Source organism: Pelobates fuscus, chromosome 6, assembly GCF_036172605.1.
Source record: "Pelobates fuscus isolate aPelFus1 chromosome 6, aPelFus1.pri, whole genome shotgun sequence".
NCBI lineage: Eukaryota > Metazoa > Chordata > Amphibia > Anura > Pelobatidae > Pelobates > Pelobates fuscus.
The window spans coordinates 146,745,143-146,768,655 of NC_086322.1; the positions used below are offsets into that span (position 1 = coordinate 146,745,143).

At 41.4% G+C, this 23,513-nt stretch overlaps 1 protein-coding gene across 1 annotated transcript in view; it reads left to right on the top strand.

The window, feature by feature from the left end:
* CENPE (centromere protein E) overlaps positions 1-23,513 on the top strand; it is a 93,502-nt gene that overhangs the window by 16,638 nt on the left and 53,351 nt on the right. Inside the window, exons 11-18 of the mRNA XM_063425813.1 lie at positions 159-288; positions 6,923-7,048; positions 14,351-14,503; positions 16,187-16,346; positions 16,975-17,119; positions 20,622-21,141; positions 22,242-22,301; positions 22,394-22,561. Of these exons, the coding sequence (XP_063281883.1) occupies positions 159-288; positions 6,923-7,048; positions 14,351-14,503; positions 16,187-16,346; positions 16,975-17,119; positions 20,622-21,141; positions 22,242-22,301; positions 22,394-22,561 (1,462 nt within the window). The remainder of the gene's footprint in view (positions 1-158; positions 289-6,922; positions 7,049-14,350; positions 14,504-16,186; positions 16,347-16,974; positions 17,120-20,621; positions 21,142-22,241; positions 22,302-22,393; positions 22,562-23,513) is intronic.

Below are 23,513 nucleotides of genomic sequence, written 5' to 3' on the forward strand. Positions count from 1 at the left end.
TTTAACTCTGGACTTTTAGTTGTTGCCCACTCTCCTTAGTTGTGTTTTATATTTTGTTCTGTGTTTTATGTGAACTTGCTATGTTATCACACTATTTTTTATTTTTTTTGTGTGAGGGTATTATAACTTTTTTATTTTCATATATTTCATGTGTGCAGTGGATTCATAAACTACAGAGACAGCAAACTGACTCGGATTCTTCAAAATTCATTGGGTGGAAATACAAAGACGTTAATCATTTGTACAGTTACACCGGTGTCTTTTGATGAAACGTTGAGCACCCTCCAGGTAAAGAATATAGTTTTTTTCTGAATAATAATAATTTTTCATTTGCAGTTAGATGCAATTATATTGAGAATTAAAAAAAAAAAGTTATGCTTTTTTTTCATCTTTTATTTAAAGGAACACTATTGTGTTAGGAATACAAAGCTGTATTCCTAACATCGTAATGTCCCACTCCCCAGCAGCAATTAAAGGTTTTTGTTTTTTTAAGGTATTTTAACCCCTTAAGGACACATGACATGTGTGACATGTCATGATTCCCTTTTATTCCAGAAGTTTGGTCCTTAAGGGGTTAAAGATGTTGCACATCCTCATACAAAGGGTGAGATCGTCCAGTGTTGTGTCACAGAGCTAAACTCTGAAGCAGCAGGAAGCATATCTAGTGGCTGCTTTTTGAAGTGGTTATGGATTAAGCATCCTATATGTGCAGCATTTTAATTTGTGCCTGGTTCTAGGTACAGCATGTGAAACAGCCCATAACTGTTTCAGACTGCCTAATGTAGGTCCGGTGCAAAAATGGCATCTCTAATGGTCCCTGCTTTAGTGGTAAGATGCCACTCTGCTTATTTTGCCGATCATGCACACTGCGCATGGTATTTTTTTTTTTTTTTTTTTTTTACCAGTGGGGCCTAGTAAGAACTACACAACAAAACAAATTAAGGTAAAATATATAATAAGATTTGTGGTTCAAGTAACCCTTAAAATTATGTCGGAATCTGCATTCTCAAATACTAATAGATTCTTTGTTTTAAAATGTACATTTGTAAATGTGTACACAGTTTTTGATAAAACTTTGATACATTTCAAGTAAAGGTATACTGTATAATGTGTTCTTTTTTCACTATTCAATCTTTTAGGATAGGGTGAAACAATAACAGGGAAGCAAAAATCCTGGTTATATTTCTTGACATAATCTGTCAAAGTTTATGAACTGTGGAATCAGGATTTCAGGATTTTTGATTGGTGCTAACTTAGACACATTCTGGGTGGGCATATGCAAATTAGTTTAACAGAGAATCACATTTTTGCCTCATTCTATTTTAAACATGGATTATTTTAACAAAGAAACAGCTGTCCATGCGTGGTTCACTGGTTTTGCATCTTTTCCTAAATTGTGTTCCAAGCAGTTGTATACTGCAAACACAGATTAAAAGGAATCCATGTTTAAAATGGAATGAGGCAAAAATGTGATTCTTTGTTAAACTAATTTGCATATACCCACCCAGAATCATTTGCGGTTGTAACATCACTGCAGATTTGGGATTTCTGTGGGAAAAGCAAGTCTTATGTCTTGACTGGTGTGCAGATTTTTGTTTAACATTGTAATATATATATATATATATATATATATATATATATATATATATATATATATTTTTTTTTTTAAACTGTAAATTTCAGTGCAGAAATTAAAATAAATAATATTGATGATCAATAAGGCAACACATCGAAAAACATGCAGTATAAAACCCAATAGGCAATCGTCTTTTAGATAAAACAATTGTTAAGTAAGCAAACCAAATACTTCACCAGGCAGCTAAACAAGTGTACGTTACACAAGTATTTCATTAAAACCCGCAGACGTAAAGGTGCACTATAGTCACCAGAACAAATACAGCTTAATGTAGTTCTTGTGTCTAAAGCATGTCCCTGCAAGGTTTTTAATGTAATTATTGCCTTTTCACTCACATGGCCACTAAGAGGTGCTTCCTTTGTCTGTGCTGCACAGATGTTCAAACCGGACTGCATAGGGATGTTAAACACTCCCCATTGAGATGCATTTATTCAATGCATCTCTATCAGGAAATGCTGATTGGCTCGGCTGGCTTATGGGAAAGTATTGGGATGGCTGAGATCGTCAGATTTGAGTCATGATAAGATTATACACTTTTACAGTAGGAGTTGAGTTGCTAAGATAAATCATATGCTTAAAGGAACACTAATGTCAGCAATTTCTGACATTATAGTTTTAAAAGCACAGTTCAGGTTCCCACCCTCACTTTTCTTTATTTAAAGCGGCACTGTCATGCCGAATTCAGGTTTTTTTTTTTTAACCCCCCTCCCGCCTCAACTACATCCAATCTACCCCCAAATGCCCCTAAGCCCCCCACATTACCTATTTTTTATTCTTTATTTTCTGCCCCGATCTATATTCAGGGCGCCGCCATCTTTGTGTGGGTAGATGAAGTCCCTGTGGGACACGTCATCTGCCCACACTAGATAGACTGTGAGATTCCCGCACATGCCCAGTGAAACACCTGGACATGCGAACGGGAATTTCACCTATTCATTCATTCATCAGACAGACGAATGAATGAATAGAAAAAAATCAGATGAACAAACTAACACTGTGTATCAGTGTTTGTTTGTTTGTTCGGTTTATTACAAGGAGGGAGCTACCGGCGTGCAGCTCCCTCCTTGTAATATGTAACTATAGAAGCGGCAGGGAGCAGTGCTCCCCACCACTTCATAAGCCCCCCAGGTCCCCTCCTCACTCTATGGGGGTCAATATGACCCCCATAATAGCACAAGGGAGATTAAAATCTCCCCAATGCCCCTACTCGCTATATCGCGAGTAGGGGCATGTCCACTAAACAGTGAGCAGCCTGTGGCTGGCTGCTCACTGTAAAAAAAACAAACAAAAAAAACAGGGTAATAAGGGGGGGGGGGACGGGGGACCTACTGTCCTCCCCCGCCGGCCCCCACCCCTGGACGGCGGGTGGGGGCCATAATGGGAATGAGGGGGGACCTACTGTCCTCCCCTCAGGCCCCCACCCCTGGCCGGCGGGTGGGGGCCATAATGGTAATAAGGGGGGGGGGGGTCTACTGTCCTCCCCCGGGCCCCACCCCTGGGCGGCGGGTGGGGTCCATAACGATAATAGGGGGGGGACCTACTGTCCTCCCCCCGCCCCCACCCCTGGGCGGCGGGAGGGGGCACTAAGTAATTCCCCCCCCCCCCCATCAAGGTGACTAGGGGTGCCCAAGCCCCTAGTCACCCACCCCCCACCCAAATAAAAATGCCCCTACCTACCCCCCTCACCCTAAAAAATAGTGAGGGGGGAATAAAATTGCTAACCTGTAAAGTAAAATTAAACTTACCATTCGACGTCTTCTTTTTTCTAAAATCTTCATTTTTCAGCCCCAAAAAAGGCCAAATAAAAAACCATCATAGCCGTCGAACTAAAAATAAAATAAAAAAACCAGAGCGCAAAAAAAAAGCAGACGAAAAAGAAAAAACCCGAGCGCACAAAAAAATAATCCATCTTCACCCATGGAGGGCTCCGCGCAGACTGAGCTCCGCAGGGCGGGGCAAGGCTTATAAAGCCTTGCCCCGCCCTGCAATTAGCCTAAGAACACTCTGATTGGTGGGTTTAAGCCAATCAGAGTGCTCTTTGTCATTTTACAAGCGTGGGAAAGTTCTTTGGAATTTTCCCACGCTTGTAAAATGACACAGAGCACTGTGATTGGATGGATTTCAAGCCATCCAATCACAGTGCTCTGTGTCATTTTACAAGCGTGGGAAAATTCCAAAGAACTTTCCCACGCTTGTAAAATGACAAAGAGCACTCTGATTGGCTTAAACCCACCAATCAGAGTGTTCTTAGGCTAATTTCAGGGCGGGGCAAGGCTTTATAAGCCTTGCCCCGCCCTGCGGAGCTCAGTCTGCGCGGAGCCCTCCATGGGTGAAGATGGATTATTTTTTTGTGCGCTCTGGTTTTTTCTTTTTCGTCGAGTTTATTTTTTTTGCGCTCGGGTTTTTTATTTTATTTTTAGTTCGACGGCTATCATGGTTTTTTATTTGGCCTTTTTTGGGGCTGAAAAATGAAGATTTTAGAAAAAAGAAGACGTCGAATGGTAAGTTTAATTTTACTTTACAGGTTAGCAATTTTATGTTCCCCCCTATTTTTTAGGGTGAGGGGGGTAGGTAGGGGCATTTTTTATTTGGGTGGGGGGTGGGTGACTAGGGGCTTGGGGACCCCTAGTCACCTTGATGGGGGGGGGGGGGGAATTTACTTAGTGCCCCCACCCGCCGCCCAGGGGTGGGGGCCGGGGGGGGAGGACAGTAGGTCCCCCCCCCTTATTACTGTTATGGCCCCCACCCGCCGCCCAGGGGTGGAGGACGGTAGGTCCCCCCCCCCCTCTTATTTCCATTATGGCCCCCACCCGCCGCCCAGGGGTGGGGGCCGGGGGGGGAGGACAGTAGGCCCCCCCCTCTTATTACCATTATGGCCCCCACCCGCCGCCCAGGGGTGGGGGCCGGGGGGGGGGGAGGACAGTAGGTCCCCCCCCTCTTATTACCATAATGGCCCCCACCCGCCGGCCAGGGGTGGGGGCCGGGGGGGAGGACAGTAGGTCCCCCCCCCTTTATTACCATTATGGCCGCCGCCCAGGGGTGGGGGCCGGGGGGGGAGGACAGTAGGTCCCCCCCATTATCTTTATGGCCCCCACCCACCGCTCAGGGGGGGGGACAATAGGTCTCCCTCCCTTGTTTTACTTTACGGCCCCCACCTGTCGTTTAGGGGTGGGGGGCAATATTTTTTTGAATTTTATTTTATTTTTTACAGTGAGCAGCCACAGGCTGCTCACTGCTTACTAGACATGCCCCTACTTGCGGTATAGCGAGTAGGGGCATATTATTTACGAATACCAAGTCATTTTTACTTAGTGTTAGTAAATTTGGCTGAAAGACCAATTCAGGTCTTTCAGCCTTTTAGTAGATAGCTCCCTAATACCGTGGGAATTAGGGAGTTATCTACTAAGCGGCTGCAAGATGCAGCCACAGCAATGAATAGGATCGGAGTTTCATTCATTAGAATGAAATTCCGATCCGAATAAAGTACCGAATTGCATCCTAACACCAATGGAGAAACTCTTCTCATTCTGTTAGGATGCAATTCGGCAGTTTTGCCGGCGTTCTGTCTAAGTGACAGGACGTTCGGCAATACTGACAGGAAGCATTGTGGGAACAGGGAGGAAAGGTAGGGATCATGGGAAAATTGCTCTGACCAGCGGAAATGAAGCACACTTTGCTCCTCCGCTGGTCAGAGCTGGTCAAGCGGAGGAATCCTCCATAAGGCAAAGAGTCCCTACTTTGTCTTATGATTTTAAAGAAAACTAAAGAAGACCGGAAGAAAAGAATAACAGATCCCGAGAGAGGGGGAGAAGAGGAAGAGATTGAGGAAAGGTAAGTTCGGCATGACAGTGCCGCTTTAAAAAAAAAAAAAAAAAAAAGTGAGGATGGGTGAGCCTGAATTCCGTTGTTAGAGATTGCTAAGGAAAACATTCCTTTTTCTTGCTTTCCCTCGTTAGGACAATGAAGATAATATAAGTCCTTTATTGGTGTTTAAAAATTACCATTGAGAGTTGAGATGTATTCTGTGGTAATAGTGGATATGAACTAAACCCTTTTATGCTGGGAACACGTGCTCAAGATAATATAGATGCAATCAATTGATAGAATATTTGTGGTCAAGTTAGGACCATAGTTGTAGTACAGAATATATTGCATGTTATGTTATCTATCATATTTCTGTTGTAGAGAATATATGATCTAAACAAAGCAATTTGACATGCATTCCTCAATAATGAAATCCATGTTATTGCTATAAAAACCTTTGCTTATTCCTTTAATGCTAGGTATAAGGTTTTTACCACATCAATTTTTATATAGAGTTCACTGGTAAACGCTTCACCTCTTAAAAAAATAAAAAAAATGTTTTGTTTTGTTTTTTTTAAATTAAAGATATGGCATGTGCCATATGTCTTATATTCCGGCTCCACTGTCAATACACCGTTCTAAGACTGAGAGGTTCCCCCAAATTTTTGGTTTGGAATTGAAGTTTGTAGTCTTGGTTGGTTTTTAAAGGGACTCTCCAGTGCCAGTGCCAGTTTTTCTTGGCACTGCAGGTCCCCTCTCCCTCCCGCCCCCATCCCAGGTTGCTGAAGGGGTGAAAACCCTTTCAGTGACTTACCTGTACCCAGCGCCGATGTCCCTCTGCGCTGGTTCAGGGTCCGCCCACGCTCTTCGTCAGCCGGCGAGGGAGACCTATTGCGCATGTGCGTCCGCCACTGGCGGAGACCTAATGCGCATGTGCGCCAATGCCGTGCACATGCATTAGACCTCCCCATAGGAAATCATTGAAAATGCTTTCAATGCTTTCCTATGGGGATTTTAGCGACGCTGGAGGTCCTCACATAGCGTGGGGACATCCAGCGACGCTATAGCACAATATCTGTGCTAGAAACCCGGAAGTGCCGTCTAGTAGGAGTTAACCCTGCAAGGTAAATATTGCAGTTTATGAAAACTGCAATATTTACAGTTGCAGGGTTAAGGGTAGTGGAAGTTGGCACCCAGACCACTCCAATGGGCAGAAGTGGTCTGGGTGCCAGGAGTGTCCCTTTCACAATGAACTTTGTTTCACCTTACTATATAGTATGAGTGCATGACTACAGAAACGCTACTGGTTTTAAGAGGTTTAAAACAAAAATTTGAATTCTATTGCTCCATTAAGCACAGCTCTTTGTCAAAAAATGCCAACATTTAGTTTTCACATTATCTCTACAAATCCATCCAACTTTGCCAGCGATAACCTGTAATCACTGGTTGTTTTTTTTGTTTTTTTTAATATTAACTTTTCAGTTTGCAAGTACTGCAAAGCATGTGAGGAATACACCCCATGTCAATGAGGTTGTGGATGACCAGGCATTATTGAAGAGGTACAGAAAGGAAATTATGGATTTAAAGAAACAACTAGAACAGTTGGAGGTAAGAATGTTGATCAACGTCTGAATTTAGAACTGCTTTTTTTTTTGTGATTTAGTTGGTGTGCTGTGTATTCCGTGTATGTGTGTGTGTGTGTATATATATATATATATATATAGATATATATATATAGATATAGAGAGAGAGAGAGAGAGAGAGAGAGAGATAGATATAGATATATTGAAAAAATTATACACATACTCACTCTAAATTGTAGCAAATTGCGAACTGCAGATTTTATTCAAATATAGTTGATTAGCAGAAATGATTCATCACTGTTATGATCTTAACATGCTTTCAGTAGCCTAAATGGTACCATTTAGATTACATTTCAAAGTATAGTGGCATGCCTTACGTGTGTATCATAGCCTGGTTACAATCGTTATGGAAACAAAGTGATTATATTACACAGTATTTACTTTTGCCTCAATCTCGAATATAATTAATTTTTAGTCCTCAGGGGGAGACTTTTCTTGTGAATGCACATCTGGACATGGATGCTTTAAAAGAAATAAACCACTTGGGAATCAAAATAAAAACACATCCCTCACACTTATTTACTGCTAATTTGCTCCAACTGTTGGGGACCATTAAAACTGAACTGTGCAAATTGGATATACCCACTATCTCTAGGACAGGTCAAGTCATTGTATTAAAAATAAATGTACTGCCCAGAATCCTTTATCTTTTGAAAGCTCGTATTATACATTTCTAAATTCATTCTTCATGAACTTCCACTTATCCTGTTACAACTCTTTATGACTGGGCAGGAGAGCCAGGCTTAAACACTCAGACCTGGCATGACTGAGAAATGGGGGAGGGGGGGGGGGAATTAGGCTTCTCACATGCACACCAGTACTATACTGCTAACTAGGTTGCGGGAGTGGACCATGTCGAACACCCTGAAACCATGAAAAACCCTAGAAGCCAGTGGTGTGATGGCCCCTCTAGACACCCTGCCCTGGTTTGACTCAAAGCTGTCTGATCTCTGCCTACTGTGGCACCCAAGGATACCCCACGATGCACATGTGGCATAAATGTAAAGGCATTAATGGTCTATTCACCTCTGCACCCCTTAACTAATAACCCACTGATTCCCAAAGACCTTTCAGACTGGTTGTCAGGCTGTTTGTCTGCCCAACACGATATACAGTTATGCGACATTCTCAAACTAACCAGAACACCTGAACTCTCCAATTACTTAACTTCACGAGACCTGACCTTTACTGATAGGTTTCGACATAATCAACTATTGCATCACCTTCAAACACTGCCTAACTTAAGACAGATTAAGAACACTCAAGGATGTGTTTTTGATAACTCTTCCATTACTTAAACCCTTACTGCTTGCAGATGTACAAGACCTTAGGTAAAGGTAAATGGCACACAATGCCTGCGTACACGAAGCAATGGGAAAGTGATCTTGGTCTCCACCTAACACCCTCGCAATGGCAGAAGATTTTCCAACTCACTCTTTCACGACTAGCTCAGGGTACAAAGTACCGTACACCTGCGAAATTACACATATGGTAGCCAGCTATCCCTAACGGCTAATTAAGTTTTTTGGGATGAAATTATGCCATTGATGCAAGCCATTAGTGGGTTGCCCATTTCATTACATCCGGCAGAAATTCTTCTTTTGCACATCCATATCTGTAGAAAAATTATGCAGGTCCTTCTGGCTGCCCAAATTTTAATACCTTAACACTGGAGATCCCCCTCAGGTACCGACTGTGACTGAATTGCGTACTAGAGTAGAAAACATTAGTTAAATGCAGGAATTAACGGCCTGACACCTGAACACACACGACCGTTTTGCCACAGCCCTGCAGTTTTGGACTCCGTTCACCTCAGGCCTAGCTGCTAGGAACCGTTCACCTCAGGCCTAGCTGAAAGACCAAACTCTACTTCCATACTCCCCTTCTACCGGACTGCCCAACCTTCCAATAGACACTGATTCTCTTATAGCCCATATAACACCAGACTTAACTACTGTTAAGACACTATCACATACCCGATCCTTTTGTTACATGTTATCTATGGTTTTTACCCTTTTATTTTTGTTCCTTGTTAATCCATAATTTTTTTTTTTTTTTTTTTTGGCATATGGTGGCAGTACCTGTGGGTTGTGCCTTCTTAATTTGGACAAGCATCCACAAGATAGGAGTTAATTAAAAGTTCCTCTCCTTTATCCCATAAAGGGCTTCCCTGGCAAACCCACCTCAGTTCTTCATTGTCCCAGAGGGGACGGATCAAGCTTCTACTTGAGGTGAGGCACACAGCTTGATGTCTGGGGGAGGAAGCCCGATAGCCACCCAGGTATTTATGTTGTGCCGAGTATGTTCCGCCTTAGTGATTATGGACGGGCCAAGGTACGCCTTCTTGACATTACAGCCGTGCACCTGCGCACAGCGGTGGAACGCACGCCCGTGTGGTGTTGTGTTCCACTGACGTTCCAGGTACGCCGCTGCACGCATGAACCGGAACTTCCGGGAAATTACACCGGATTTGAATCCATGGGCGTATAAATGCTGTGTGGTTTCCCTCTGGCAGCTGGATGCTGGCAGCCCACACGGCTGAGGTTTTTGAGATAAGATTAAATCATCTTTACTTTGAAAATCTTTGCTTTCTGTTAACGGTTCAGGGTCTTAAAGGTATATTTGTTATGCTACAGATATGTCTAGCCCTCAGCAAATGGATAAAGACATGCTTACTCCTGCAACAAGGAAGGCCTCATCCAAAGCCAAACATTTAGTTTGCAATGATTGTTTTAAAGAATTGTTCAAGATATGGGATAAATTGCCTAAAGTGGATATCCAGGTGGCTAAGCTTTCTAAAAAGACCACTAATCCGATAGGGAAAGTAGCGGATTTAAAGAATCCTATGGACAAGGGGGCCGAGACCTCCTGCAGGCATGCTTTCCAGTGGGAATGTTTCCAATGTAAAGCTTTGTTGGCAGGGCCAGCAGTATCCAGAGCTAGTAACTTGTGGTTGCAATCTAATTAGAGGAGATGATGCTGGACTCTCCAGACAAGCAACTGGTTAGGTTGCTACAAACTTTGAAATTGTCTCATACATTTATTATGGATATGATGAATTAAGTGCTCAAGTTGTCTTCCAGAATCATGGGCTTATCTTCAGTTGCCGGTAGAGCCTTGTGGCTTAGAGCCTGGACAGCGGATACAGCCGCAAAATCGGTCCTCTGTGAACTTCCATTGGAAAAACAAAAGCTGTTCAGGTCTCTTTTAAAGGAGATCATTAAACAGATGTCTGAGACGAAAAAAAGCCCTTCCTCATGACAAGAAATTTTCTTGGAAGCCTGTTTATAAAAGTTTCCAGTATAGAAATAGAAGAACCTACCAGGATAGGCCTTATTTTCAAAAAAGAGGAAAAAATCTGAGGTTTGAGCAGAAAAAAGGGGATAGATCTGACAAGGGTAGACGTTTCCAACGCCAAGAGAGTAGGAGACAGAATCCAGAGTTTCTTCAAAAGATGGGAAGAAACTACAAGCAATCCAAGGATTCTAAATTTGGTGAAAAGTGGGTACCGATTGCACTTTACAAACCTGCCCAAACCAAAATTCCTCATTTCCCTTTACCCATCCTCCTGAAAATCAGAAGCTCTGTTTGCAATAACGGTTGTGCTATTAAAAAAAAGGGTCATAGTAAGGGTTCTTGTGGACCCAGGAATTCCAAGGGGTCTACTCAAGACTTTTCCTAATCTCAAAACCAGAAGATTCCTTTCGGCCAATCCTAGATCCTTACCAATGGTTCAGAATGGAAACGATTACTTCTGTAACTCAGATTCTTCGGAAAGGGGGTTTTATGGTGAAGCTGGATCTCAGGGATGCTTACCTTCATATCCTTATGGCAGTTACCTCAAGAAGATTCCTGAGATTCGCCATTAAAAGGGGAAAAGAGATTTTACATTTCCAGTTCAAAGCCCTCCCCTTCAGTTTGTCATCAGACCAAAGAATATTTACAAAAGTTCTTACGCCCATGACAGCTTATCTAAGGGAGCGGGTGTCAAGCTCATTCCCTACTTGGACGATTGACTGCTTATAGCAAATTCCAGAAGTTTGCGGTTGGAAAAAGTTCTGTTCACAATCCAAGTGCTTCAGGAACACTGTTGAATACTGAACTTAAAGAAGTAAATTCTACTTCCTTCAAGAAAAATATAATTCCTGGGATTCGAGATATACTCAAGAACGTAATCTCTACATCTGACTATAAAATGTCAGATTTACAGAAAAGAGACTACTTTATTAGCCAATGAGTGTTCTGGGATATCTAACCTCATCAATTCCCACAGTCAAATGGACAAAATCAGAAACAAGGCCTCTTCAGTGGGAAATTCTATCTTCTTGGTCAAAAAGAGAGGAAGACTTAGATTTGTATCTCCAGATATCTCCTCAGGTGAAAGCTCGGTTAAACTGGTGGAAAACTTCAAGTTTACTTTCGGCAGGTCTGACCTTCCGACCGAAAGAATGGGTGGTCGTCATCACAGATGCGTCAAACTCCGGCTGGGGCACTCATCTAAATTGTGCCAAGATAATTGGTCCACAGAAGACAAAAACAGGTCAACAAATTACACAGAATTGAAGGCAGTTCTTCACGCCCTTCACAGATTCAGATATTGGATTGAAAAGAGGCCCATAAGAATGCAGTCAGACAACACAGTGGTCTCTTACATCAACAGACCAGTTGGCACCAGAGTGGAAAGTCTGTTTCAGCTCTGCACCAACATGTGCTGAGCTCAGGTTCACTTAGAAGACATCTCTGTGGTCCACATAAAGGGCGTCGACAATGTCATTGCAGACGACCTCCGCAGAGGGAATTGGGATCAGGAAGAGTGGTCTCTAAAGCCAAGGATATTCGATGTTCTTATAGAGAGATTTGGAATGCCAGTCATAGATTGACCTTATGGCAAGAAGAGAGAGCACCAAGGTTCCCAAATTTGCCTTCATGTTCAGGACAGATCATCCTCAATGGATAGACGGTCTATCACTCCAATGGGATTCCTCCCTAGCATACATTTTTCTTCCAATAAAGCTGATCCCAAGAATTCTTAAAAAGATAAGAACAGACAGGGCAGTGGTTCTAGCAATCATGACGTACTGGCCAAACAGGAGCTGGTTTTCAGACTTGAAGGAGATTGCTTTCACATACTAGGAACTTCCAATCACAAAAGCTCTGATAGAAAACAGGGAGTTACCTCTGAAAGTTCTACAGATGTTCAGATTGACGGCATGGCTGTTGCAAGGCTAATCCTTCGTCATCAAGGTCTTCAGGAAGACAGGGTCCAATTACTCCTTCACCTTAAAGGTGAAAACAAACTTTTTCCTGGCACTATAGTGCCCTGAGGGTTCTCCCACCCTCAGTGTCCCACTCACGCCGGGCTGAAGGGGGTTAAACACTCACCTTTCTCACGGCGCTGGGAACTTTCCTCCCTCTTCTGATGTCATCGGTTGCATGAACGGTGAAAACCGCGCGTGGGTTCAGCCAGTCCATAGGAAAGCATTCTCAATTCTTTCCTATGGACGCTGGCGTCTTCTCACTGTGAAAATCAGTCAGAAACGCCTCTAGCGGCTGTTAATGAGACAGCCACTAGAGGCTGGATTAACCCTAAAGTAAACATAGCAGTTTCTCTGAAACTGCTATGTTTACAGCAGGCAGGGTTAATCCAAGATGGACCTGGCACCCAGACCACTTCATTGAGCTGAAGTGGTGTGGGTGCCTATAGTGGTCCTTTAAAGTTGTACATGAGAATTTGGACACAATTTCAACATTGATGTAAGGATCATCAATGTCTTCAAGTAAATCCTTCAGTTGATTCTATTTTACACTTCCTTCAGGATGGGTTTCACACATGTCTGGGTGTTTTGACTTTGATTGTCCAACTATCTGCCTTGAGTTTTTTTTCTAGTGAAGGATTTAGCATTGCATGTTCTAATTAGGAGATTCTTCAAAGCAGTAAGGCTTCTTAGACTACCCAGGAAGTCATATTTTCCCTCTTGGGATCTTTCTTCAGTCTTGCAAGCGCTCTGTGAATCTAATTTTGAACCTTTTAGAGAAGGTCCCATTAAAAAATTGAATACTCAAGACTGCCTTCTTGGTGGCCATCACCTCTGCCAAAAGAATAGGTGAACTTTGGTCTCTTTCTTCATCGGACAAATTAATTATATTCCATCAAGATAAGGTGGTGCTCCATCCTAAGCCTTCATGCCTTGCAAAAGTTATCGCTTCTAGAGCTATTAATCAGCCCATTGTTTTACCTTTCTTCTGCAATAATGCCACCTCGCCGCAGGATCTAAAATGGCATAAATTTGATTTTAGAAGAACTCTACAGATCTACTTTTCAAGAAATGCCGATCATAGAAAATCTGATCACCTGTTTGTCAATTTCCAAGGGAAATTTAAAGGTGAAAGAGCCTCTCATAATTCTATCTCTCATTGGTTGATTGATACAATGAAGATGGCCCATGCTTCCAGTAACCTTCCTATACCTACTTCTCTTAAAGCACATTCCACAAGAGCAATGTCACATCATGGGCAGAAAAGGCTCTTGCTTCGCCTGAAGAAATTTGCAAGGCGGCTTCTTGGCCATCATTCAACACCTTCATCAGGCATTACAGGCTAGATGTATTCTCATCCTCTGAAGCTGCATTTGGGCGTAAGGTGCTTCAAGCAGTTGTGGCATAATGCCCACCCAATGGGAATCTTGCTATATCCCACAGGTACTGCCACCATATGCCAGAAAAATAGAAATTTTTACTTACCGTAAATTCTTATTTTCTTAATATGGTGGCAGTACAATACTCCCTCCCTCTGAATTAAAAATGTACTTGTATTTGACTTGTGTGTCAACTGAGGTGGGTTTGCCGGGGGAAGCCCTTTATGGGATAAAGGGAAGGGACTTTTAATAAACTCCTATCTTGTAGATGCATGTCCCAATTAAGGAGGCACAACCCACAGGTACTACCACCATATTAAGAAAAAAGCATTTACGGTAAGTAAAAGTTTATCTGCACTATTGAATTGCTACCTGAGGGATGGATGCATGTCATATACTACTTAAATGATTAGACGTAATTGTTGTACTATCATTTCATACCTTGCCAAGTGTATTACAATAATGTACTCTGTATTCTTTGTTTCTACCGCCATGCCTATACAGCTGAATATGTACTCATTTAGTGCCTAATAAACTATGTGAAAAATAAATGAAACTGCTTTATAACGGTCAGTTCACAGAAGTGAACATCACTTTAATTTCTTAATATCTCTAATATTAACTTTGTTTTAGGCGTCATCTGGAGTTAGAACACAGGCAATGGCCAAAGAAGAACATACACAGCTTCTTGAAGAAATACAACAACTTCAAAATGAGAGGCAAAATAGAATATGGAACCTGGCAAATATAATTATTGCTCCTTCTGAAGTGTGTGAACAAGAACGGGTTAGTTTTGCTTCTTTGTTTTATTAAAGAAACCTGCACCATAACAACTACAGAATTATGTACTTATTATGGCACCCTTTTCAGGGTAAATAAACTTACCTGGGATTTGCCAGTCTCTTCCTTCTGAGAGGCCAGAAGCTCCTGCAAGGAGCCCTTGTTGGCTCCTCTGCGGTAAACCTTGCTGTGCAATGCCAGCTCATTGGTTGAGATGGTCAACTGAGTGTTCTTATCCAGGTTGCTAAGCAGGTTGCTGGGCTTAGCTCAGTACAGGGAGCTTTCAGCTAGAGCGGGAACACAACAATCACCAGGTAAGTAGTCAAATGGTTTTGAAGCGGTCATGGTAGCAAAACACTATAGTAGGCTATAGTGGTTTCAATACTTGGAGTGTTACTTTGGAAAAAAATAATTCTGCACATCGTTTTACAGTGTTTTTGTATGCTAAAATAAATGCAGTAAGGTGGGTCTGATTGTATATTTATGATCCGTGAAAGAGGGTTAACTTTTTGTATTATACTTGTTTTGATTTTATTATTTTGAGAAGGTGCTGCTAAATTGTAAAACGTATTTTGATGCAATATAAGGGCACTTTCTACATATTCTTATGGATTTTTGGATACATATGTTAAAAGAAAATCCTTTAATTCAAACCTCAACAGTATCTGCATACAGCCATGCACATCAATATCCACACATTACATAACCATTACTTTTTTTTTTTTATTCTCTTCTAATGCCATATACTGTAATAATCTTTCCCTTCGATTTCTTAATATAGTGCACTGTCCTTCTCTTTGGGACTGCCTTTGTCCCCACAGTCCCTCTGGGTGCTTGCAAAATATCCGTTTTTTTTGTGTTTTTTTTAACCAGTATATACTGGTAGATGATGCAGAAAAAAGTTTTTTTTATTTATAATTTATAAAAATAAAAAGATACTAAACATAAAGTTCCTGCTGCTTCTACTAAAACAGTCCAATCAGCAGGCAGACCCCTTCCATTACATTAATCAGCTCCTTTTCTATGGGATTTTTGAAAAAAAAAAAAATTCCCATAAAAGGCTGACCTGCAGAGAATTATTCTATATTCAGTTTCTCCCAGCCATAGTTCCTGTCATCCCTAGGATCAGGGGAATAAATAAATACATAAATCTGTAGCAGTTTCCTGGCAGGTTTGGATAGTCTTAAAACATGGTTGTTTAATTAATATAATTATGTCGTAGTGAAGATCATCTAACTTCAGTGTCTGTGCTATTTTCCACAAAGGAACTAATCACTAACCATCATTAGCAACTACTTTAAGAAAGGTTATCGAACTTTCCACTTTTTTTTTTTTTTTTTTTAATAAAGATATTTTTTGTGCAAAGTTGTAATCGGGGAAGGGTGTTCTTTTTCGTTGAGATAAGAACATAGTTGCTAGTGTGCTCACTGCTTAGCTTCCTGCATCAATTCCTTGTAGGAACCATTTGTCTTAGTCTGACCTAAAACATTTGGGCATACAATGGTCAGGTATACGTTGACAAACTGGTGCCACTGCAGTTCTCATGAGTTTTACAATTTATCCCCATCCTTTTTCCCAAATTTGGGAACCGAGATGTTTAGAATGATCTGCTTTTGTGGATGTGGCATTCCTGTCTTGGTTGATAACCTCTTTTCATATTTCTAATTTTGTTGTTCTTATCCTTAATAGGCAAAACGAAAAAGACGTGTGACATGGGCACCTGGAAAACTTAAAAATAGTCTTGGTTCCTCTGGCTTTACCGACTTTGATATTTTTCCAAAGCTATCAACCAACTTAAACAAGAAACCCAAGTTTTCTGACTTGACCCTACTGGCTGAAGTTGATGATTGTATGTGTTCATATTTTAAGATTTATTTTATTCTTGTCCACAATCAAAATTAACAATAGCGGGGAGGGGGGAGGAGAGTGGGTATGCATATAAAGTACCACATTGTGCAAAAAAAACGCATACAACAGCAAGCATACTTTGCAAATGTTGGTGAAAATTGATTTCTCCTTCTATGTCAGTTATTCTCTAAAGTTAGAATTGCTGGGAATTCAAAGAAAGTTTACAATTCTAGGCTGTAATAGCAGAACTAGAAGCATAGTTGACATGGATAATTTTTCTAGTTCTGCAATTATGTCCTTAAAATTTAAATTCCCAAAAATGTATACTTCAGGGAATAACCCTGACATGACAACTACTCGATGTCATATTAAACTATTCAGTGATCTATAGAGTCTATTTACATGTCTATTACTAAGGAATCTTTTAACAATTTAATTTCTAGATGTGTATTATTTTTGAACCTAGGTATTTGTAGTTCAAATAAACCTTGTGGTGATCTGATAGAAAGCTGCAATTGTTGCTTACCTGAATTTTGGGACCAGACCTACTGTAATCAAAATATGTTTTCTTTATCCAAGGAATTCGTGGTAAGTTTCCTTATATGTATTTTTTTTTTCTTCCTATCCAGCTATTTGTACAGAGTTTTCAGATGTTGATGAATTGGCACCCGAAACAGATTGGAATATAATGAGCAGAGTCACATCTCGAGACAAGAGTGCTGCACATTGTCATTCTATGATGGATTTCTATTCTGAAGAGCAGTTTCCTGGCAGGTTTGTATACTCTCAAATCATGGTTGCCTAATCAATATAATTATGTCATGATGATCAATTAACTTCAGTGTCTGTGCTATTTTCCACATAGGAACTAATCACTAACCATCATTAGCAACTACTTAAAAAATTTTCAATTACATTTCAATATTTTTATTTTTTTTAAACAATAACATTTTTTCTGTGTGTGTGTGTGTATATAGTTATTGGGGAAGGGTGTTCTTTTTCTGTGAGAACATATTTGCTACTGTGCTCATTACTTAGCTTCCTGTAACATCACCAATTCATTGAAATAACCACTTGTTTTAGTCTGACCTGCCAATGCATGCTCCCAAAGTATGTAGGCATTTAATGGTCAGGTGTACTTTGACAAATTGGTGCCACTACAGTTCCCTTGCTTTCTCTATGATCGATGGGCTTAAATTTTTTTTTTTTTTGAATTCTTTATTTTTGGGTGCATGAATATACAGGCCAGCTTACCCCGCCACAACAGCGAGTGTAAGCATAGACATAATACAACAATAATGATACAATGGTGGCATTATGAGCAGTGCACATTTTTGTATATAGTTATGGACCCATAACTTGAGTCAACATTGCTAGCTCGTTACATGCAAAGTTCCTAGCGAAAACTGCGCTAAAACGTTAGCTTGGTTAAGCAAGAAGATCAGTTAACATGTGAAATTGACGGTGTGAAAGGAGAAAAAGAAAAATTTAAGGGAACATACATCAGTGTTTATCAGTGCTAGACTGAATATATTAGTGATGTTACTACTTTTGTAGTGTGGCATTGCGCTGTGTTGTGAGGTCGTAGGTGGCCTGCGTGTGTGGTTTATACAGGAAGTGGTGCTCTTGTGTGGGTTTTTCGAAAACTACCAATGTATTTTGGTTGAGACCCGTTATACACGGTTGTGTTGCCGCTGACGCCTGCAGATTATTCAGTTTTCGCAAACTAGTACTATCGCAATAATATTAGGCCATATTTAAGCTTGATCCTTATAGGTAAAGTATTTAGTGCTGGGCGAAGTTGTAACCCTGCGCCTATTGTCGATTCCTTGGGGTATTAGGCGAATTAAGGAGTGTAGGTGGCGCTTGCATAAGATACTATCCGGGCTGAACTGTTAAGGGAGGTGGAGGACAGTAAAGACATGTAGCGTCAGTCTCACGGTTGTACATTATGTTATTGAAGCTAGTGATAGCAGGTTAAGGGATTGTGAGGCAGCGGTGTCTGCAGTTAGGCAGGCTAGTTAGGTAGCGAGTCACACATGTGATAGGGATAGCAATACCATTGGTTAGTTACATCCTTAATCTAGGTACACTGTGAATATTACCACATATACCTCTCACGTTCCCTCCAGGATAAGTGCTGTACAGTGCGCATATTAATTATCTCGGTAGGTATGTAAAAGCATTGTGGTGCGTAAAGCAGAGTAGAACCCCTGTTAATATACAAGTAAGAAGAACAAATGTATTCTCTAGTCTGAACCTACGTATACGTTTCGCTTATTTATAAAGTGCCCACAAAAAAGATAGGCAGTGCCTTATTAGAGAGGCATGCAATGTGGAGCTAGAAAAAGGGGAAAATTAAACAAGAAAAACAAAACAGAACCAGTATGAACAGAGTGTTGTGTTCAAACCACTTGCTCTGGGGCCTGCATCCTTTCGGACAATCAGAGGAGGCCCTTAGTCTTTCGGAAGGTTGGGGGTTTCTCATAACCGGGTGGGCCCATCTAGTGGACCGTCACCCCACGTCCACCTGAGGTTAGAGTCCAGGAGGCCGTGTAGGCCGAGTTCTTGTTGCTCTCAGTTGAGAGTGAAGGTGTTGGGGCCTGTCGTTCCTGAGGTCCGGGCTGCAGATGTCTCCATTGGGTAGGGTCGGGAGGTAAGTCCGCGGGGCAGAGTTTCTTGGAGAGGTAAATGTTCATGTTGAGGGGCAGAGGTTGTCTGCTTATCGGTGGGCTCTAGGTCTTCATATAGAACGTGTGTAGCTGTCTGGTGCGGGTAGGCTTTGGCATCCCTGCGGCTGGAGAGCCTGTCCCATGTCTCTGGTTAGGTGGTGACAGAGGCATAGGAGATCGGAGTGTTGTTCCTCGGTATAAACGGGGCAATTCTCGCTGGGTCCCAGCCTTGGGCCGGGGAAGTGAGAGTTTGGGGTCCCGATTGGGGTAGTGAGTCCTGAGGCACGCCTAAGGTGTGCAGAAGATCCGCAGCGTCCTGTATGCCCCGGAGTTGATGTACTTTCCCTCCGTGTTGCACAAGTAGCGTGTGGGAGGGCCCCCAGCGGTATTGTATATTATGTTGCCGGAGAGTGGAGGTGAGTGGACGGAGTGATCTGCGCCACGCTAGAGTCCCACTGGACAGGTCGGCATAGAAGGTTAATTCTGAGTTTTCAAATCGTATGGGTGTTTTACCCCGGAGGGCAGTGAGGATCGTCCCTTTGTCTGACCCATTTCTGAAGGTAAGTACAGTGTCTCTTGTGGCCGTGGCTGGGGCCGTAGCGGGTTTCGGGATCCGGAAGATGTCTTTGGGTGTGATGGCCTTGGTTTGGCCTGGGGGCTGTACACTATTAAGCATACGGGCGATCATTTGTGGCAGCTCTGCCTCTGGTAGCCCCTCTGGGATCCCCCTTACTTTTAAATTTAGTCTCCGTCTTGTGTCCTCCTGGACCGCGAACCGCCTTTCAAACAGCAGGTTTTGTTGGCGCAGTTCTTGTATTTCCCGCTGCAGCGAGGCTGTATGCTGTTGTTGGTCTTGGTAGGCATCCTCCAGCTTTGTTATGCGGCCCGACAGGCCTTTTAGTTCACCCCTGAGTGCTGTGACATCTGAGAGGATATTTTTCTGCAGTTCAGCTAGCAGGGTCTTTAACACTCCGGTGGTTACCAGCTCGGCGTCGGGGTCAGCTCTCGGTGTACTGGGCTTTGCCCTCGGTTTTGGGTCTGGGGCTGGGAGATAGTCCTCTTCGTCTCCCCCTGTGCCGTCATCTGAGAAGTCGGAGCAGCCTCCGTGGAGCGCCGCCATGTTGACTCCGCTCAGGCCTCGTGCTTGCTGCCACATTTCACCTATCGTGAGCCCTGGGGCCGCTTTGTCCGGCAGCAGCTTTTTGTGCTTGCGTCCCATGGGGCTTGGAGCAGTTCTCCTTGCGGTACAGTGTTCAGTGGGAACCGTATCGGCAGTATATTTGCTTGTTATCGCCGTTTCTATCACGGAGCTCCGGGATTGTGCGTCCGTTTACTTCGCTGTTAGACCGGAAGATGGGCTTAAATTTTAATCCAAACAGGCAACTATAATAGGCTTCTGGTTTGCTGGTATTGTTAAGTTAGGTCATCATAGTAATTTAAAGAACCACAACTTGTTTCCCCCTTTTAATATCATGGAAATCATAGGTATAAATCAAAAATATTACATGCATTCTTAATCAGAAATGATGTGGTCTGTGTCATGTTAATATTGTAGTTTGTGTGCTCAATTGGTATTGTCTTGATCAGAATCTTTCTTTACACAGCCACCAGTTTAAAGATTCTTCACAACAAAAGTGTAAGGAAATGGAACAGAAGATTGCAGATTTGGAAAGTCAATTGAAAAAGGTGTCTCGGGAATATGAAGCGGAGACTAAAGAGAGGCAATCCTTTGCACATGAAATCACAAACCTGAAGGAGCAGTTGGAAACGAAAGAAGAGGAAAAGAATAATATTGTGAAACTTCTTGAACACCAAATAACCACTTTAGAAGGCCAACTTCAAACCATCATTCCTGAAAATGAGTCAATTAAAAAGCCTTCAATTGGTGTGGAAGAGGAAAGCCCAGAAGAAAATGACACCCATGGAAACAAAAGAACTGTTTTGGAACTGAGCAGTCACTCACTTGGAAACCTCTGTGAAGTGCAGGGATATGATGACAAAGACTTAAGCCATAACCACAGTTTGTGCCAAGAACAAATACAAATGCTTGAGCAAAAGATAATTGACTTAGAACAAACAATTGAAAATCTTACAGTACAAAACCAACAAGAAGATAATGGAAAGGTGAGTACTTATTTACTGGCTTGGAATTACACAGTCAGTAATTTAACATGTGTGTTCAAAACAGGTGTTTCTAGACTTTGTAAAGCAGAACTGCGTCGGCTAAATTACAATGCTAATTGCTGAACAAAATCGTAACCTTCTGTTACGCAGACTTTCAGGAAAAATGTGATGCTTGGTAACTAGTACAAAAGTGCAATACTTAAATTGCTAGAAGGGTGGGATACTGTGCAAAATGTTTTATTTATTTAAACTACAGAAATGTGAAAATCTCACCCGGTGTTACAACTTATGCACGAAGTACTGGTATTATATATTTTTATATATTATATTTTTTAACATTTGTGTTACATATATTTATTTTACCCGCTGAGTGCTTGTATTTTCATGATCTAACTTTACACCTGAAAAACAGTATGCTTGGTCATACAAAGCATTGTAAACCAACAATGTGCGTGCCTTGTGAAGTACAAATGGAAAATGTGAGCTCTACACATATAATTCAAGTGGCTCTGTCCACCCTATAATGAGTATTTCATAAAGAAAATTCATTGAAATTCCAACAGTCAAAAGGTATACTGAAATAAAGTAGGGACTGCTTTGTCTCATCATTTTTCCTTCGCTTGACAAAAGGAGTTACCTTTTGTCATGTTTGTCATTTGCTCCAGCCATCACCCGTGACTGCTGTAGGGCAAAATAAGCTTTATCTGTGGAGGGTTTTGCAGGATCCTCCATAGACCTAAGTGCTGTACTTTTGTTTATGTGCAAGATTGCATTGCTGGTAGACAGAAGCTACATTTGCGAGGGATAGCTCTAGGTAAGTATAACCTACCTGCCCCCCATGACAATCAATGAGTCTTTGCACATTATGTGACGGAGCCGCTTTAAAATGGGTTTTAAAATTTACAGCAAAATGAGTCAGTCAGGGCCCACCTAAAAACTAAGTTGCTTAATGTTAACATTGAGTCTTGCATATATGTGTATGCTTTCTGACATGTGCTGTTAGATTACAGAAAAATGAATGTCTCCCAAATCCTCTTGGTGTGCTTGTAAAAATTTTATTTATCCTTTCTTTATCTAATCTCCGTTTTTGTTCCTCTTAGTCTCATACACAAGATTTAATGGAAACTATTCAGCTCTGTGAAGCTCTTATGACAGAGAAAGTAAGTTATAAAAAAAAAAATCCAAATCTTACTTTTTGTAGTTTGTTTTGACTTGTAACTGGTTGTTTTTTTGGGGGGTTTTTTTTTTTTAGGGAAATGCTCAACACGAAGTGACTGTCATGCGCAATAACTTTGACAGTATAATACTAGAAAATGAAACCCTTAAAAGAGAGGTTGCAGATCTGGAACGACAGCTTAAAGAGAAGACCGAGACAAGTGAATTTGAAGAACTAGAGAAAGAAACGCAGAAAGAGCATGAGGTAAATTCTGCTGTTCATGGAACTCTGGAAAAAAATGCTATTGGTTTTGTTGCAGTTGGTTAAATATGGTCAGTTTATTTTATCCTTGATTACATGTAATAATTTGTATGAAAAACACTATTTCTGGTTTCTTTATTTTCTGTCGTGAGTGGGTTTTCTTAAAACACATGCACACACACCTCTTGACAAACTAGCACATTCCACCTGATACAATTACTAATGGCATACATACCATGTCTGAGACTGTGCGCACATATTCTTTTAAGGTAGTTTATGGACATTTTTCCTATTTTAAACCTTTACATGTAAATTAGATTAATCCATGCAATTCATATAGGGGCACATGTACAGCACTGTTAAAGGAATGCTTGAACGTTCATGAGCTTATATGGCATTTCTAAGGATGCATGAGAACACAGAAGACGCACATAAAGCACATTAATTCGCTGAAGTTGAAGAGTGTGTCCTTTTTGTAAAATAAAAAAGGATTTCAATAGAAATTAGCACATTTATGGATTAACCTTTTTACACCTGCCTGGCTGTCATACAATGGAGTTAGTTGCCCACAGCATCAAAGTTAGCTTAAGTAAGCTTTTTAACCTATTGACCCAAATAAATGCAGAATTGTTTTACTGCTGTAGGGAGCAATAAACAGTCTCTTGGAGGAGTGACTGGTCCATTTTAATTGAAATAACCAAAAACATGGCTAAGGAAAGGAATACTGAAACATTTTATTTGCTTAAAAAAACAGTGGTCTGTTGATACACGGCCTAGATTAAAATAAGGCCTTCGCATAATTCTCTACTGACACAGCCAATCCTTTCACTCCTCTTGTACCTCTTTATCATTTCGAACTTCTTTTATAAAGAAATATAATTTCTGATGTGCATACCATCACTGTTACCAGCAGACGAGTACACGTGGGAGTCATTATTTACTCTTTATATGTAAA